The 19,894-nt window shown below is 34.8% G+C and overlaps 1 protein-coding gene across 6 annotated transcripts in view; it reads right to left on the bottom strand.

The window, feature by feature from the left end:
- The window catches only part of CSMD3 (CUB and Sushi multiple domains 3), a 710,416-nt gene that overhangs the window by 371,455 nt on the left and 319,067 nt on the right, over positions 1-19,894 (bottom strand). For 5 of the 6 annotated variants that reach the window (XM_040546910.1, XM_040546915.1, XM_040546914.1 and 2 more), the window contains one exon: positions 12,743-12,864. In XM_040546910.1, coding sequence (XP_040402844.1) covers positions 12,743-12,864 — 122 coding nt within the window. Of the gene's footprint in view, positions 1-12,742; positions 12,865-13,460; positions 13,714-19,894 lie in introns of those variants that run through there. The other variant, XM_040546916.1, reaches the window with a different exon arrangement.

The following is a 19,894-nucleotide window of genomic DNA, read 5'->3' on the forward strand; positions in this document are numbered from 1 at the left end:
AATACAGCCTCAACATTTAATGTAGTCCCAATACAAAGAAGAATTCTACGAAACAGAAATAATCTTGTAAATAAGGCCTTCAACGAAGAAAATAATAGTAATGAATTACACAACTTAATTCAGCTATCAATATAGCACCCACAAAGGGAAATAAAGGATGGCAAACAGATCATTAAGGAGACACTTTGGTTTAAACTTAAGTCAGTGCATTTAATGTGTTCCCCATCACATAAATTATTACAGAACTCTAATATTATAAAATAGAATATATATGTATATTTTTCCTCTAAGCAAATCTTTCAGATTGGATATTGCCATATTTTCTCACTTTAAACATCTTAACCTTTGCAAATACTATTTAATCATACCTCTAAAAAATTACTAGTGTGTTTAAGTAAAAGTAAGTTATTTCCACTTGCTTTTATTGAGCCACTAGAAAATAAGATAGATACATTTTTTGATCTGGACCTTGGAGGAAATGACTAGTAACTAACTTTAGGCTGGTATGGGAATCAAATTTGTACCTAGAAGACAGTAAGAGAAGTTAGATTTGGAAATTCCAGCTGTTTTTCTAGTGCCAAAACATCTAACGTTGATCCATAAAGAAATCAATTTCTGCAAGCATTATCTTTCAAAAACAAACGAACAAAAAAGGTATGATCAAAATATACTAGCAACAGCAAGAACTCCACCCCAGTCAAACACGTGCAAGATACTTACTTTCATCACTTTCCACTGTTACTCCAGAATAACAGCATCAACCAAACAAACAAAACTATAGATTGATGCCCATCCTTTGCTCAACAGTCAAAACAAATTCTCTGTTTACCTTCTTCACTGGAAAAAGTGAAACCAAACAACAAGATGAAAATACATGTTGTTTGTATCTGTATGTCCTTAAATGCCCTCAGTGTGGTTAATTGCTTTTGTGCTGAGGATGTCGGACTACTTCTCATTTAGAAAATGATGTACATTTATACCAGATGGTACGAGGTAATGAAATTATGCCATCTGATTGATCACTTTACCTCCATAATTTTCCATAGAATCATAGGTCCGTCAACAATATAACCATATTATTGTATCTTTCATTATGGAAGAATAATTTCAGTAAGAAATGTATCATTTATTATAAAAATGAGGTTTAGTTTTATTTAACATTAATACTACCAAAATGTAATCAACTAAAATTAGGCGTCTAATAAAAAACGATCACTTTCACTACCTTCACAGATAGTGCTTTTGCACAGATAAGCTATTTGGAGAGGAATTCATCTTGCTTATTTTGGACATTTCTCTTAGGATACGTAATTAATCAGGATGTTAGAATTCATGTCTCCAGTGAACTAATATCTCTTCATTAACTTTAAAGAGAGCCTAAAATAAAAGGTCTACCAGCTATGGCACTTAACTTTTTGTTGACAAGTTAGATGACATTGATATGCACAAAGTCTTTCTCTCCCATAAAATCATCCCTCCACATCTTCTTCACTGCAGTTGTGAAAAAGATGTAGAATGTATGTATGTATGTAGAATTGTATGTAGAATGATGTGTTAATTATTTCATATTGCATCTAGCTGAATATGACTCCCTATCCGGGTAGCATTTGATACTTTAGCATAACAAAGAAATGAAAGAAACTGTAGATTTTAGAGAAAGGTAAGTAAAGATAAAATTGCTTGTTACTTATGAGGTACACAAACATGTCTATATTCTTAAAAAGAAATGTACATCCCAAGTTGGACACAGCTAACCTAAGATAACAACTGTTTTCTTAAGAGGACAAGATCAGAATAGTAACGAGGTCAGCTGTAAACTAAAAGGAGAAAACAGTTTTGAAATATCTCTAAACATTACTATACAACAAAGAAAAAAAATATATGCCGGAGATCAAAAGGCTAAGAATTTGAAGTTTACAAAAGCCAAGACATTATATTTGGAGCCAATGATTTCAACACAAGAAAGGGAGACAGGGATGGCCCAGGTAGCCTAAAAAGTATAATTAGAGAAGACCTTTATAGATTATGGTAATAGGCACAAGCAGCTAAATATATATATATATATATATATATATATATATATGTATATATATATATGTATATAAAGCAACAATAAAAAGAATTCATGAACATCCTTCCGTCATAAAACCAAGTTCAATGTCAGAGTTGAAAAATAAAATAAAAATAATTGTTCTGTAAGAGTACTGCAATCATAAGAAGGCTGAAGGCTTCTAATTAACTTGTCCCTCCTGTTCTCTCATTCAGTAGTTTGTTAAAATCAACATCCCTGTAAGCAGCATAAAATCTGCCCTTTATCATCCCTCTGAGAGTAAGCAGTCTGATCCAAAACAAAACAGAGAAGTCAGTGACTGATGCCAGCCTAACCTACAGCACGTGCTAAACATTCTCAAGGGGACAAACGCAGGAGTGATATTAGTGACTTATGTCTCAGTGGATGTGGCTCCCCTTCAAGCATCCCCTTCAGTTCACAATGTGAATGGTGCCATGAGCCTTTACAGAAGCCACTTCACAGAAAATAAATAGGCCTGTCAAACTATGGGTAGCTCAATTTTCTCATAAGATATCAGCAAAAGGTGTATACAGAGCAGAACACTTTACAATATAAAGATCACTCACAAGAGCAACCAAGTGAATTCAAGTGTGGAGGAAAGATATAAGTCTTTGTGCCAGAAAGTCATCAAACAAAATAGACTAAACATACCAACTGTTTGTAGTGCATGAATTAGAAACTTTCTAAAGAATTATCTGGGCCATAGACATTGATGTCTTTTTAAAAGTTCTAGCTATGTTTGTATTCAGAGTGTACAGTAGAAATAACTTGGACCACTTTTAGGAACCTATAGAACTAAACTGAACTAAAATTCAGGTTCAGCCTTTAATTCTACCTAAAGATTTAAATAAAGGCAGTGTTAATTCTTCAAACTCAAGTTATGGCTAGACCTTAAAATTGCTGTTGGCCAAAAGAGAAACAGTTATTCCTGTTCCAGTTATTGCAATAGGTGTGATCTCTCATCTATCCCTTATGGGGAGATATTTTCACAATGTAAAAGAGGTGCTACCAGCACCACACAACCATTCGCTCACTCTTCCAAAGTGGGATGGAGGAGAGAATAAAAAAATAATAATATTAATAATAAAAAAAAGGTTGAATTTGTGGTTAGAGATAAAGACATTTTAATAGGACAGAAAAGAAATGGAAAATAATAACAACAATAATGATAAAAGAATACACAAAACAAGCGATGGACAATGCAATTGTTCACCACCCACTGACCAATGCCCAGCCAGTCCCCAAACAGTGGCAGACCCCACCCCTGGCCAACTCCTCCAAGTTTCATTGTTCAGTATATTGTCGTATAGTATGGAATGTCCCTTTGGCCAGCCTGGCTCAGCTGTCCTGGCTGTGTCCCCTCCCAGCTCCTTGTGCACCCCCAGCATTTTCACTGGCAGGACAGTGTGTGAAAGCTGAAACATCCTTGACTTTGTGTAAGCACAGCTCTGCAACAGCTAAATCATCAGTGTGTTATCATCATTACTCTCATCTTAAACCCAATAAGTACCATAAACCACAGTAAGTACCATACCAGCTACTAGGAAGAACATTAACTACCTCAGCTGAAACCAGGACAACAGGGCTCATACACTCACAGAAATTGCAGGAAGGAAAACAAACAAACAAAAAGTTTAGTTAGATAACATCCACAATAACTAAGGAAATGCATCTGTCTTCCTCTCATAATGAAAACAGAGACATAGTAAAATTGAAGGATTGGAGGACAAGTCATTAATCCGTTTGTGATTACATTATCTTTTTTTTTTCCCCTCCAAATCTGACTATTTATTTCACAATTTCTCTCCAATGCTTAAACCACAGCACATCCATATACCTCCTGACTCCAACTCCTCCTTCATCAATTGATTCCATTCCCTCACTACCAAATCTGCTAAACTCCTGTCTCAGAAATATTGGATTGTTTTCTATGCTTTTATTCCAATAAGACAATCTCCTTTCTCTCCAAATGTGTTTCTAATATATATATATTAAACTGCTTTATGCATATTACTGTCATTTTTAACTGGATCAAAATCATAGAAACATAGAATGGCTTGGGTTGGAACGGACCTTAAAGATCATCCAGTTCCAATCCCACTGCCATGGGCAGAGATGCCACCCAATAGATGAGGTTGCTCAGGGCCCCATCCAACATAGCCTTAAACAACTCCACTGATGGGGCATCCACAACTTCTCTGGGCAACCTGTTCCAGTGCTATACCACCCTGTGAGTAAAGTATTTCCTCTCAATAACTAATCTTGATCTCCCCTCTTTTAGTTTAAAACCATCCCCCCTTGTCCTATCACTACATACCCATGTAAAAAGTCACTCTCCATCTTCTTTAACTGAAAGGACAAAATGAAGTCTTCCAGGAGCCTTCTCTTCTCCAGGCTGAACAACCCCAGCTCTCTTAGTCTTTTTTCATAGGAGAGGTGCTCCAGTCCTTTGATCATCTTCATGGCAGCCCTCCTCTGGACTCTCTCTAATTGACTGACATCCTTCTGGGTGCTCCAGGCCTGGAAGCAGCACTGCGAGTGGGACCTCACAAAGGCAGAATAGAGGTCCCCTTTCCACAACCTGCTGGCCACTCCTCTGTTGATGCAGCCCAGCCTGTAGTTGGCCTTCTGGGCTGCAAGTACACACATGCTGGCTCATACCAAAACCCCAAGGTCCTTCTCTGGGGAGCTACTCTCATTGCATTTTTCTCCCTGTCTGTACCCATGTCTGGGATTTCCCCAACCCAGGTGCGGCACTTTGCACTTGGACTTGTTGAACCTCATTAGGTTTATGTGGGCACACTTCTCAAGCTTGTCCAGATCACTTTGGATGGCATGGCTTTCTTCTGTTGCATCAGCTGCACTACTCAGCTTGGTGTCATCTGCAAATTTGCTGAGAGTTCACTCAATTTCATTAAGTCATTGATAAAGACATTAAACAGCAAATGATTTTGAATGATATGGAAGAATAGCAGCAATAAAACTAAAAAGCAATTCAATAGCTTATGAACAGGAGTGAAGTATTTTACATCTCCTAGTTCCATATATAATACATTATCTTCTTTTGATAAATACAGCACCAGATTTTCTTTATCCACAAATAACATGGAAGAAAAACTGGATTATGGTTAAAATATATAGTTAAGAGTGAGCTTAAATATTATCATATTTTCTGATCATTTCATTGACTGAAACACCTGCAGTATATCTTGACAACAGGCTTAGGAAAAGCCAAGTTTGAGATATTTGATTTTAAAAAGAGCTATCGTGTTGTTTGTTCAAACAGGTCTGACTAAAACAGACATCATGAAATGAGTGTTTGATTTCATGGTAAACTACCCAGCCTGCCTGAGATTTATACTGTCAACATGAATAAATATGCATGGCAACTGGGTTTAAGCTTGATGAGAAGCTTAGGAAATGTTCCACCGACAATAGTTAATGAGATAACACAGCTGTGGTAAATTAAATGTAAACATTCAGCTTTTTTTGCTGAGTTTATTTCACATATTTTGGCTTTGCCTAAAAAGCACACACAGAAATGCAAAGATGAAATTTTTACAGGAGGGAAACAGCAACATCGTGACATAAGGAAGGAGTAGGGAAAGAATGGAATATAAAATATTTGACAGCCACAGAAAGACCTAGCAAATATACATATATATATATATATATATATAAGAGAAACAAAAAATGAACAACCAACTCCCAACTCTCAGAAGCAAATCATTATTGATTTCAAAATTATTTTGACGTGGAATAGATAAAAGAAGGTGAACACTGGCAAACTGTTGAAACATTCAGGATACATTTACCTATTTATTCAGATAGTAAGAATACTTTTACGCATTAAATACACTGAATATAAAATATAAAATATGATGGTGACAAATGAACAGTAACATAGGATATGATCATGTCAAATTTCTTTTTATATAAATTCCTGTCAAGTACAATTAACAGAAGAACCTATTTTTAAATTTGATGTTGTATGTTTAATTTCTCCTTAAAATTTTTGGAAAACAGCTTGATCTGTTTTTAAAGAATCTCTTTTGCTTATTTTTCTGCTTCCTTGTGGTGAATTTTATGTGGTGTGAATACGTCTGAGATCTGTCAGAAAGGCTGTCATTCTAGCACTGATGCTTTCCACAGCATTTCTATCACTGTGGATTACAAAAAAATCAACAAGTATAATTTGTAAGATTTGAAGTCTGGTTAACTTTAGCCCTAGTTCTGATCTCACTTAAGTTTTAGCCTGTTATTAAATCTAGACTAAGCATTTTATAGCCCATCCTTATGAAGAACAAAATCAAGAATCAAAACTGACACTCTCATCCCACATGCTATTTAAGCTAAACAGCATGAACTAGGTTTTACTGCAGCCCAGCAAGTATGATTTTTTCCATTACTAGTAAAAGCCTTCAGGATTTGTACTGACCTGACAAGAAGCATCTCTGCATTATTTGGTTTTCTCTTGGCCAAAGCTGGTTTTAGCATGCTTAAGCTGTGATAACAATTCACAGCTGTGAATTTGTCTCACTAGAAGCAAGAGTTGATACTTTGATTTACAGAACCAAAGAAACATAGGAACTAAGGCTGTGTCACCAGACAGCACAGTACAGAAAATCTTGCAATGCTCCTAACAAAATGAAACTTTTTCCATGATTCTATTCTGTAAGTTCAGGGAAAAAAAGAAAAAGAAAAAAAAGGAAAAAAAAAAAAAAAAGGAAGAAAAAAAAAGCCTTTGCATGAGCTCAATCCACCCAGCATTTTCTTTTGTAAAATGAGGTGCTATTTACTGCATGAAATTTTAAAGACACTTTCTTCAAATCATTAGATTCTTCTACCTATAGCTTTCCCATACAAAGCTCTAAATAAAACAAGTCTGATCTATGCTTCTCTCTTCAGAGGTTGCAAACTGCTACTTCCCTTTAACAAAGGCTGTTAGTCCATGAATAAAGCAAAACTTTGTTACTAGTCACATGGAGAACAGGGCCAAACAGGACCTGAGAGAAAGACAGCCCTGGAGCAAGATGTAAGTAACTGTAAAATTCAGCCTGTAAACTGCTTTCTGTGCATACAGTTCATATCTGAGACAGACTAAATGAAATGTGATACCACAGAAAATTATAAACAATATTTCCAGCTATTTCTTGATAAGAACTATAACTCTAACCTAGATCAAACCAGGACAAAATAGAAGTGTTCTTTCCTTTTTCCAGTCACCAGGGACTTCACCTGACTGCCAGAACTTTTCATGTGTGATGGAGAGAGGCCTGGAAACTACATCAGCCAATTCCCTCAGGACCCTGGGATGCATGTCATCAGGCCCCATAGATTTGTACTTATTTAGATTCATCAGGTGGTCTCGAACCTGCTCATTGCTTACACTGGGTGGGACTTTGCTCCCCCAGCCTCCATCTACAGGTTTAGGGAAATGAAAGACTTAGGAAGCCTGACTGGCAGTGAAGACTGAGGCAAAGAAGTTGTTGAGTACTTCAGCCTTCTCCGTGTCTGTCGTTAAGAGTTCAAAATGAATGATGAAACTACATGACGAGTTTGTACAACATCCCATGAGATATCCAAGTATCATTTCCCTAACTAGATGTGAGAGATGTAATGAGGTTGAATCCAAACTGAGAAAACCTTATTCTCGTTTCTGTGCAGTTATATTTCCTATGGACTCAAGGGATTAACAATATGAGAATCACAGTTCAGGCCAAAGCATCAAATTTTCAATTCTGTTCTGTATTTAATGTACCACAGAGAGGCACATGTTGAATGTTCTTTCAGGCAAATCTCTGTAACCCTAGCTTTGGCATTTTAGATCCATTTTTTGAGAGTAATAATGAAAGATTTATAAGGAGGTCTCCATTCGACATTACATTCCCTACATGAGGTATATATTTTTAGATAGACTGACAACTACATATATTCAAAATTAAGGAAAGAATGCAATATTTATCAACTTAATGACAAAACTCATAAACACTTAAGTAAAACATACACAGATAGGTAGAAACCCATAGACTGATATAAAAATTTGAGAAAAATATGTTTAAAATATTCTGTTTGATGCTTGTCACATTTTATATACATTTTTTAATGATGATTTGACCACATTGTGGCATGCAGTGCATCGTTCCTTATATGTTGTCAAGACAGTTTATCTCATTTTAATATTTGCCAATTTTTAAAAGCAATAATAATAATAATTAAATACGTAGAACAGATTTTCACACCAAACAAAATAATCCATTGTGCTGTATTTTGCCATACATTTCCCATACATACATACATATGACCTCCAGTTTAAATTAATCATGTTGGACAGCTCATAGCAAATAGGTCTGCTACTAGCATGCTACACTTTTGTATACATTCACATACAGTTTTAAAGCCAAGATACTCTTTCTAACCAGACAGTAAAAGGTATAGTAACATTAAAAAAAAAAAAAAAAAAAGACACAAAAAAAGTTTTGTTTAAAAATATGTAATGAAAACATATTTACTTTTAAGAGCTTCAGAGAGGAGGCATCCCTTCTTTGTTTTCTCTAGCAAGGGACATGAGTGGAACAAGAGGTTCTATATGTATGTCAGCAATAAAAAGAAAATGAAGGGAGCTAAGGTCTCTCCACTAATGGAGCAGGTCACATGGTGACAAAGGACATGGAAAAGACTGATATACTGGATGCTTTTTGCACTTCTGTCTCACTGAATTCAGGAATTACAGAACCCTGAGATCAGACGGAAAGTGTGGAGAAAGGAAGACTTTCAGTACAAGAAGATCAATTTAGTGAAAATTTAAACTAATTGGATATACAAAGGTGGTGAGGGAACTGATGAGGGAAGGTGCACCACTTGACCCATTGTTTCTTAACAGGGAAGGTCTCATGGGTGATGGTTGGAGGCTGTCTTGGGCATGGTGATAATGAGTTGACAGAATTCTCAATCCTTGCAGAAGTAAGAAGGGTGGTTACCAGAACTGCTACTTTAGATTTTCAGAGGGCAGATTTTGGCCTATTTAGGGAACTGTTTGAAAGAGTCCCTTGGGAGGCAGTTCTGAAGGGTGAAGGAGTGAAGGGAGGCTGGACATTCTTCAATAAAGAAATCTTGAAGGCATAAGAGCAGGCTGCCCCTAGGTGCCAAAAAACGAGACAGAGCAAAAAAAGACCAGCATGGCTGAACAGAGCTTCTTCTGGAACTCAGGAAGAAAAAAAGAGTTTATGACCTTTGGAAGAAGGAGCCAGCAACTCTGGAGGACTGCAAACATGTTGCAAGGTTATGCGGGGACGAAACTAGAAGAGCCCAAGCCCAGATAGAATTTAACTTGACTATGGCAGTAAAAGACAATTTAAAAAGTTTTTATAAATGCATAAACAACAAAAGGAGGGCTAAGGAGAATCTCCATCCTTTATTGGATGGGGGGGGGGGGGGGGGGGGGGAGGGGAGAGAAGAGAGAGAGAGAAAAAGACAGCAGATGAGCAAAAGGGGAGTAACTTAATGTGCTCTTTATGTCAGTCTTTATTAGTAAGAATAATCCTTCTCAGGGTACCTATCCTGCTGAGCTGGAAGACAGAGACAGGGAGCAGAATAAAGCCATTATAATCCAAGATGAAATGGTTAGCAACCTACTACACTCCTTGAACACATACAAATCTACAGGGCCAGATGGGATTCATCCAAGGGTACTAAAGGAGCTGGCAGAAGTGATTGCCAAATTACTTTCAACAATTTATCAGCAGTCCTGACGATCAGGGGACGTCTTAGTTGACTGAAGATTAGTGACTGTGACACCTATCTACAAGAAGGGCAAGAAGAAGGAAACATAGAATTAAAGGCCTGTCCATCTGACCTCAGTACCAGGGAAAGTCATGGAGCAGATCATCTTGACTGCCACTGCACAGCACCTACAGGAAAACCAGGTGATCAGACCCAGTCAGCATGGGTTTATGAAAGGCAGATCCTGCTTGACTAACCTGATCTGCTTCCAAAGCAAAGCATTTGATCTCTTAAGAGTTTTGAGAGGAAGACAAGCCTAACAGGCACCTCCATAGATATAGAGCTAACGCAGAGAGTCCTGCAAAGGGAATACTAAGATGATTAAAGCACTGCAGCATCTCAGGAAATGCTGAGAGAGCTGGGTCTAGTTTGCCTGAAGAAGGCTCAGTGGGATCTTAACGCATATAAATATCTGAAGCGAGGATGTATCAAAGATGGAGCCTAACTCTTTTTCAGTGGTGTTCAGTGACAGGATAAGAAGAAATAGAACAAACTGAAACACAAACATGGGAGGTTCTGTCTGAACTGAGGAAAACTCTTTTTCATTGTGAAAGTGACATAAGCACTGGAACAGGTTGCCCAAGGAGGCTATGGAGTTTCACTTCTTGGAGATATTCGAAGCCATCTGGACATGGTCCTAGACAACCAGCTCTTACATGTCTCTGCTTGAGCAGGGGGGTTGGAAAAGATGACCTCCAAAGGTCCCTTCTAACCTCATTTATTCTGTGACTCTGTGAACCATGCTTACTTCACCACTTGAGGGCAGTGAAACACTGGAACAGGTTGCCCAGAGGAGTTGTGGATGCCCCCTCCCTGAAGTGTTCAAGGCCAGGCTGGATGGGGCTTTAGGCAACCTGATCTGGTGAAAAATGTCTCTGCCCATGGCAGGAGGGTTGGACTTAGATGATCTTTAAGGGTCCCTTCCAATTCAAAGCATTTAATGATTCTAGGATTCCATAACAACCGGAGACAAAACATGCCCACTTCTTACTTTCCTGCACTCAGCTTTAAATCCAAAATTCCTTAAAAAAAAAAAAAAAAGTGGAAATGTGTAAGGAAAACAATACTGATGAATAATGCTTTTGAATGCTCCAGTGAATACTTTTGATCGCAACAAAGTTCTGGAGTTTTGAAGATAACACTGCATCATCATGTTATGAATTGGTGAGGAAGATGAACGATGGCAGTATCAAGACATAAATACTTCTGTCCAAAAGTGTAATTCTTAAACCTCTTGAAGTCATTAATATCTTAACTCTGGAGCCACTTGAGATTTGCCAGATGGTACATACTAATTGTGAGCTTAAAGTCATTCCCACGTGACTTTTTTATGTAGGCATGCTCTTGCTGGATTTAAGAAAGTAATATATTTTAAGTAAAAATATGTCCTAAAGGGTCTTCATTTAATTCTATACATTAGCTCAGTGATGGTTTTCAAACCAAATATTTAGATCACGTGTTCAAATTGTAGGAACTGCACTTAGCTTCCTCAAAGAACAGGATATTAAATTCTATACACTGCCAAATTTGACAGAATTTGCTCTCAGAAATTCTAGACATGCATCAATTTAATCTTGTTCCCTAAGGATTTTGGTTAATAAAAATAAAAATTTATAAAAATATGAAGCTTCTTTTGGCTAGAGAAATGGAGCTTTATTATTTTGAACTTTGGAAACATTTCTGAAACTGCAAATACAATGTCACCTGAAGGACAGACAACTATTGCTCTCTGCATCATCTTTCAGGACCTCTTGACAGATTTTTAAAGATCTATAAATTGGATAAACTGGATTAAAAGTCCTTGGAACAAGTATAAAACAAACAAACAACCCCTCAATATCACCAAACTCCCACCAAAAACATCTACCCTTTTCATTATGAATATTCCAGTCACTTGATTAAATATTCTTTTTTCTTCTTCCAAAGTGGAACACAAAGGTGGCTGGAGACAGATTCTTCCACACAGGACATTGTAAGAGGAGTAGACAGAGAAATCTAACAATGTAGCCAAACGGCTTCTGAAATGGAATCAGGTTTTCACTGCTTCATGATTAATAAATTCAGTGTGGATGGGTAGGCCTTCAAAGCCTCTGTGATCAATTCATGGAGTGTGATGCAGATGGCAACACCGAAAAGAAATGAGGAGGTAGAACATACTCCCGATAGCAGCAAACACAGATGTTGATAAAACATTCCTGAACTATACAGTTAATTTCTTTTGTATTACTTCTAAACAAGTCCATTACTCTCAGTTCAGATGAAGTGATACACCTAGAAAAACAGTCATTGCTGCCAGGTGCCTAGCTGTTGAAATTAAGGACAACTGGTATCATAAGTTAGCTTTATTGCTTTTGACTCATCTGGCATTATCAGAACTCCTAGTGCTTTGTTATAAACTGTAGGTATAAAGTGTGTGAGATTTCAATACAACAGTTCAGACAGTGAAATAAGTTATACAACTTTATAATAGTCCTTCAAGAAGTAAAAGTGAATTCATGAATTTCAGTGATTTCTCACATAGTCTGAGGCCAAATACAATGCAAGCACTTTTACACACAGTGCAGCTCTACTAACTGTAACACAATGTTTGTGGACCCATGATATTGTTTCATACCATGGGTAATTTCTTCTGGGAATTCATTTCAAGAACCATATAAAAACATGATGGCTACTACTTGGCATACAAAAAGTAAAACACTCTTAGGAAAAACAACATGTTTTAACATCTGTCCATACCCATCTAATATCAGCCACTTCATAGAAATTTCTGCAATGTACCACATACAGCTGCTGAACTGTGGAAACAAATCATATTAGTAACAAATGTCATGGCCTACTTATGCTTTTGTGCCATTTATTTTTAAAGCAAAGCCAGAATGTTAAACTTACCTTATTAGTATTGATAGCTGTGATGACCCACACACATTGAGCATTGCTGTCATACTGGAATGGAAAATTGGGTGATGTGAAAGTGCCGCCAGGACCCTGAAGATTGGATCCACAAGTCTTAACTGCAAAAAGAAAGTTCACCTTTTAATTCAAATATGAAATGCATGTAGCAGTATCATAAAACAAGCTCTAATTTAAGTTAATCGAGATATAAAGAATTAAAATACCATTGAGCAAAAAATAGAACTACCTAATATGAGACAATGGAATGACTCATGTTTAGTTATTCTAACAAAATAAAATATACTTTCTCTTGTGTCCAAGCTTTCCTTTCAAAAAACTAACGTAATTGGAGTGAAAAGAGAAGCTGTACTAAGAGAAATTGCTCTATTTATTTTAAAAGAACACTTTAATTTGAATGGTTAAGAAGAATTTAGTAAGTTTATGCTATTACCTTCTTGAAAGACAAGAATTTATGAAGTAGAACACAAAGATCACTCTCTTATCATTGTATATTTTTGTTTGTTTATTTATTAGTGTATGACTATGTCAACATTTTTCCTAGAAACTTTAAAGGAAATATGTAAAAATCTTATACAAAATAGTGCTATCTGTTTTTAAGGATTGTAAATAATATTTAGTTACAAATTAAAGTCAGTATAGTTGTTTACAGTAGTATACCATAAAAACAAAACAAAACAAGAAACCCACAACCCACCTGATATAATTATTTACTTTAGGTTGCATCTAACATCACAAATAACCCAAAGGACAGAAACAGGGACATTTCTGCTGGAGAATAACACTTTTTAGGCACTAACTTCAGCCTGCTGAAGCCAATGAAAGGCCTTTATTGTCGGCTCCTTAATACTTAGATCTATGCTGAATGCACAGTTGTTTTTTCCTGGATGCAGACTAGTTTATCCTTTTTCCCCATTAGTCACCAGAAATAATGTAATTCAAAATGGAAGCACACAGCTAACCACTCCTTAAAAAAAAAAATAAAATAAATAATAAAAAAAAAACTTAAAAACCTCCTTAGGCATTTTGGCTCATTTCTGGTTCTAGCCTTCACTGCATTTCTGCTAGTAGACAGTTATTACACTTCTGGTGGTAACTTCTGCAGCTGTATGAAAATCACCTGGTAAATATGACCCCGTTAAAAGAGCTCATTCATAGAACGATTATGTGGAATCTCCAGTGTGAATTATTTATGCACCATTTTTTTTTCACCATACAAATTCACAAGCAATACCTAGAACATTAAAAACTTCCTAAATTCTCAGGAAAACAATGCTGGTGATTGATTACTGTGACATTTTTTCTTCATATACTACGCAATTTTAAATACTTCAGAGAGGAAGAAAAAATTAAGGTTACTAGAAAAGACAATCAAATGTGACAAGCACATTGCTTCTTCACTACTTCCACACAATTTGCACCACCTTTACCCCTCAGAGAATCATCAAATTATATATGTTAGAAAAGACCTTCAAGATCATCATCAATACTATAGCCTGTAATACAACAGATATATAAAAAAATAATCCCTTCAAGGTTTTAATGGCTACATGATTATTTGATTGATTTCATTGCATTTTTCAGGCAACTGATGAACAAATCACATCTGTGTTTTTTGACAAGTATCAGTATAACTGCACTGAAACCAATGTTCTGCTATATTACAGTTATATCATATTATAATATGCTTATGTTTTATTTTCTAGTCTATAACCCATAGTTTGCAAATTAAAAAATAAGTAAATAAATAGATTTATTTTCCCAGTAATTTGTCTGCCACTCTGCATGTCAACACTGCATTTTCTTGTTCAATATCATCATTGCTTCTTTTATCCTTTTACTGGTTGTCTTTATTTTAACAGGCATCCCAAGTTACCTGCCTCTGATCACATGAGATTCATTATCAACCACTGCAGCCTTTGAAGGGCTGCAGAGCACAGGAAATGTAGTGTAAGTGTTTAGCTTTCAGTGATCATTTGAAAACCACTCCTGGACTATTGTAGTCCACTTGGTCTACATAAATTCTCTGATTTATTTTTTGAAAATTTTAAAGACTTCCTATGTCTTTGTTTCAAGACATTCCCTGACCACCCTTCTGAATTCTCGCAGTTGCTCACAAGATAATTCGCTTATCTGTGAACTGCCATTATGGTTCTGTGACGGTTCTTGCAGCACTGCAAGGCTTAAGCAAAGTTGATGAAAAAATAAACTGTTCTCACTGAATTTTGGAAGTACTGACTGAGAAGATTTATGCAGTTCTTCACATGAGTAAGCCCATTTAACATGAGCAAAGCTTACAGAGGAGCTGAAAGTTGCAAAAGTAACTACTGTTGAAATAGACAATTCTACTTACAATCTGCTAACCAAATAAAGAATATGTCAGATGAATAGTTTGAGTCAACTTCAGTTCAGCTCTCTATATTTTCAACTGGTAAACATGAAAAACAGATTAACAATTTCCAAATGCTGTCATGTTATTTACCCATGCCAAAAAATGAGAATATAGGGCTGATAAATGGAAGCAAACATGACCTGAGAAATATATTAAGTTACTCTTTTAAAAGAAGATTATACATTATATGCAGTTTGGCAGCTCAATTATGTAAAGCACACATACACATTTCCTCCATAAAGTTTAATAAGCAGGGACTTTCATAAAACTTCATAAACATGAAGTTTTTCTGAAATCACAAGGTTTTAGAAACATGGAAAAAAAAAAGTTAATTAAAAGGAAAACAAACTGTAATAACAGTAAAAAACTGATTTCCTGAAGGCTGCTGAATTGTTTTGTAAAATGCAAAGAAATAAATGTACTAGGAGCTTAATTACTTCTAATTCTGCAGACATGTCTAAATATGGGAGCATAGAAATGATATTTTTATATTTGTGAGAAAAGATTGCTAATGACAGATTTGTTACTTTCTTTTTCAGTGAGTGCATCAGTAATTTCCAACAAAATTATGTTGTTTTTATTTTCTTCCAGAAGAAAGTGTCACAATTTATTTTCAAGTTGAAATGCTGAAGTTAAAAAACAAACAATATGTAGAAAAAGAAAAAAATCACATACATCACCTTAAGAATTATTGTGTTACTTACCCACTTTTCTGGAATTTGTCAGCACTTAACAGAGGAAACTACTAATTTTGGTGAATTTTTACACCACGTTCTCTAGCAACCCCCTCTGTTAGAAATAATATTGTTGGGATACTTGAAGTAAAATATATCAGATGTTACTTCTTCTTTATTTAAAATGGTAACAAGATCTATAACACTTATTTTTTCATCTCATGTAGATAGTTGTCCATTAGGGACTGTATGGAGTTAGGCACAGAGGAATTTAGGTTATCCCAATTTTACCTGCCTTTTTTTCAAATGAAATGGATGACAGTTAAAAGATGGGACACAGGACAGTATCTGTTGTGCAAGAAAACTGATTATCTGTATAACAGATATTATGAACATGATTTTTTTTGAGAGAGAAAATGAGGGAACAACCTAAGTGCTATTCTACTGTCCTAATAAATCTTAGAACAAGTTAGCAATACATGACAAGCAAAAAGATTCTGCATTCATTTAGAATGTAAACAAAATTTTAAAATTAGGAAATACAAATTTGAATAGAAATAATGCTAAGAACTGTAGATTGTAGTGGTGGTGTTGTTTTATGTAAACACTGGTAAGAACTACAACTTTGATAGCAATATAGCTGTCTGGTATTACATTTTAGACCAGCAGCTGCAAAAAGGCTTATTCAAAAAGAAAGACTTTCAGCTTTTTGAACATTCTATAAGCTTTTTGCATACGTTGAGAGTGTTATATTACATATTAAAAAATGTATAGCGGTAAGTTAACAACACAACACCTTTTCCTGATTTTGTTGAATCTGTCACATTTTAGAGTTTTGAGAACCCTACTTTACAATCTTAATATAGGCTAGTCACTTGTATGGGTGATTGGGTACCTGTTTCCAAAATACAATGCAGAACGGAAGTTTCACAGGCATTCAGATTCATTATGAGTAGGTTCTTTTGACATAAGAAGATTCCTTAATATAGACATATTTGATGTCTATTTTTGAAGAATTTTAAAAGTCTGTCAAAATTCATTATTTACTACTTCAAGTTAAGATCACAGTACAAGCTAGCCTCATAACACTAGTCAAAATCTGAGCTGTTGCATTTTCCAGTAATTGAAATATTACTAGTGTGAATATCAAGAAATGAATCACTATCACTACTGAGAAACTGATTAGTTCTTTCCTAGTTTACACCTGTGTCTTCTGAGGTTTCTGTACTGGCTTTGGTTCACTATTAACCAGCTAGAAATCTCTTTATTTTTTGGAACTGATTTAATGGCATGAATTAGATTACCATTCCTATAGAGATAATACATGCATTTGAAGATTAGTTCTGACTGTGCTTCTGAATATCTAATACAGAATTTGGAAATACATAAGCATAGAGACATGGATGTCTAACATATTTTAAAAAAAACATTTTTAAATTTATACTAACAGCTTGTGGTCACAGATGTATATTGAACTCACTGCCTTTAAACATAACATAAGCAGTTACTTCACTGACTCAGTGACAGCAGTAGTAGCTCAGTAAAATACAAATATGAGACTGATCAATTTTGACCTTTAATATTTTTCATAAAAAAGGGATTTTTACTGCACTCATCTACAAGCAAATTATTACACACCGATATGTATGATCTGCCATTTAGAATTAATAAGGCTTTTACACTTCTAAGTCACTATATAATTGTGGAAACTGCCATTTTCTTACAGTACCACATCTGATTGCAGACGTACTGTAAACACACACAAAAAGATCATTAATTCATTTTACGTTACAAATAAAAGAAGACTCATAAGACCTCATTGTCTTCTAAGCATGGAAGCAGTTCTTGGTGGGAGACAGAAATATGTGACAGCTTTTGCCATTTCAAAATACCAGTCTGCTCTTCAGAAGTTATTATGAGTTTTACTCATATGCACAGATAAGCACATGAATTTTGTATTTGAGATTATTATGGAGTAAGAAAACAACATGGTCAGCATGGCAATTCATTTAGCTAATCAAATATGATACGTACAAAGACGTAGTTATGAAACTTGCACAAAAATTTGTAGGATATCCAGCCTGTTGTCACAGCTTGTGAGCATCAGAAAATTAATATGATCAAAGGTATGAAGGAAGAATATTTCTGGTGGAATAAGGTTTTTTTCTCTGACCTATATATTTTGAAAAGATGAAAATTAATGCTTATTTATTTTCAATTTATTTAAAATAAATAGATAACCACTGTAGTTAATGGAGTTATATATATATCCATAGGAGATAAAAATCCGATATATCAGTTTAAAAGGAAGTATCATTTTTTAAATTACAAAGTCATTGGTGTCACTTAAGAGGTTTCCTAAATGTCTAAGTTCCTGAGGTGTTTACTTATGTATTTCCTTATCTGTTTTCAAAGTTGTTTTAAAAGATTGAAACTCACTCTAACAATGCATATATGTGCCTTCTAACTGCCAGAGATGTGAAAGCTACATTTAAGACCACACTGAGAAATCATGAATGATAATTATACATATGGACGTATACGCACGTATGTATAAACTCTAAAGGGAAATAAAATTTAGAGAAAACAATGAACAACGATTTAAAAATCAACATGGATAAACTAATATTAAAGAAAATAAATCTTTTTTGGAGTTTTTACTGAACCTAGTAAAACAGTTAAATAATCAGAGATTATATTTGTTGTACAAGTCATGTAGAAACTTCCGTTTAAAAAATCTAACATCACCAGTAAAACATATAAGCAGCAATACATTATCCTGAGAGCGAAAAAAAAAACAAGGGACACCTTCAGTACAGGAAAACTGATTAAAGATATGCAGTCTATTAAAAAATGTAACTGATGATTTGCCTGAGTGCAATAAAAAGCTCAGAACAATGTGTAAAGGAGGAAATTTCAGCTTATCAGACTTCCATGGAAAATTTGCCAAATTACAAGATAACGTTAACCGGATAGACAGACTTTATTTGGTTTTTCAAAGAGCTATTAGCAAGGCCAATCACTGAGAAGAGCCTAAATGGGAAAAAGTGAAAAGCAGTTAACCAACTAGAAAAAAGATAAAATAATGAACTTACAGATATTTCCATCACAGTTCTTATAAAGAACATAAATGTGTATATATGTATGTATAGATGTAGAGAATGAATTTATATATTAAATGCAGAAAAGAACAAACATTTTAGACATTTTAGCATACCACATAATACACTAAGGTCTTACCAGCTAGTAGCTAGACCAAACTTTGTCCATTTTTTAAGATTCAAGGAATGAAAAAAAAAAAAATAAAGGTCATTCTAACTTAAAAAAAATAAATCACTAGTCACCAACCTCTAGACAATTTAGTCTTTGGAAGCTTCCATAAAAGTCTCCCTATTCTTGATTAATAGTACTTATGCGAAAATAGCAAATAATAGTGTTGCTTTTTTCTTTTTTTAAATAAAATTTCAGCTTTTTTATACTTAACTAGGTTAAGTATATATAAGTATATAAGTATATATGTATTAAGTATATATAGTATACTAGGTTGTGAAAAACAGAACCTCACTGTTTGCAAAGTAATAAGTACGTTTTGGCTATACCTGACTTTAAAACAGTAAAAGGAGGTATTTCAATAGTTTTGTCTTATGCATTCTAATTTGAGAAACAGAAACCAAGATTTATTATTATTACTATTTAGTTGACTTTTTAAAGTTCTGTTTACATCTGACAGCCATTGCTATTCTGAAATTATTTCTGGATACTGTGTGAATTTAATTATTCAGACAGTAAATTTGTCATTGTTATATCTCATGCTGTATACCAACAACACATTTCAGATTAATAAAAATCTAGTATAGAATTTAAAAAAATAAATCTAAGTAGTATTTTAAGAGTGTATGGAACAGTAAACAAATCCTACTATTGAAACAAACAAACAAAAAAACCCTTCAGTGAAATTTTCCAGAATGAGAGGACCTTTCATTATTGCATTTAAAATAAATGTTCTTGTTTGTTTGTTTGTTGCTGATCTAGCTTGTACAGTATACAAGGAAAAAAAATGCATAA

The sequence above is a fragment of the Cygnus olor genome, chromosome 2 (assembly GCF_009769625.2).
Source record: "Cygnus olor isolate bCygOlo1 chromosome 2, bCygOlo1.pri.v2, whole genome shotgun sequence".
In the NCBI taxonomy this organism is placed as follows: Eukaryota; Metazoa; Chordata; class Aves; order Anseriformes; family Anatidae; genus Cygnus; species Cygnus olor.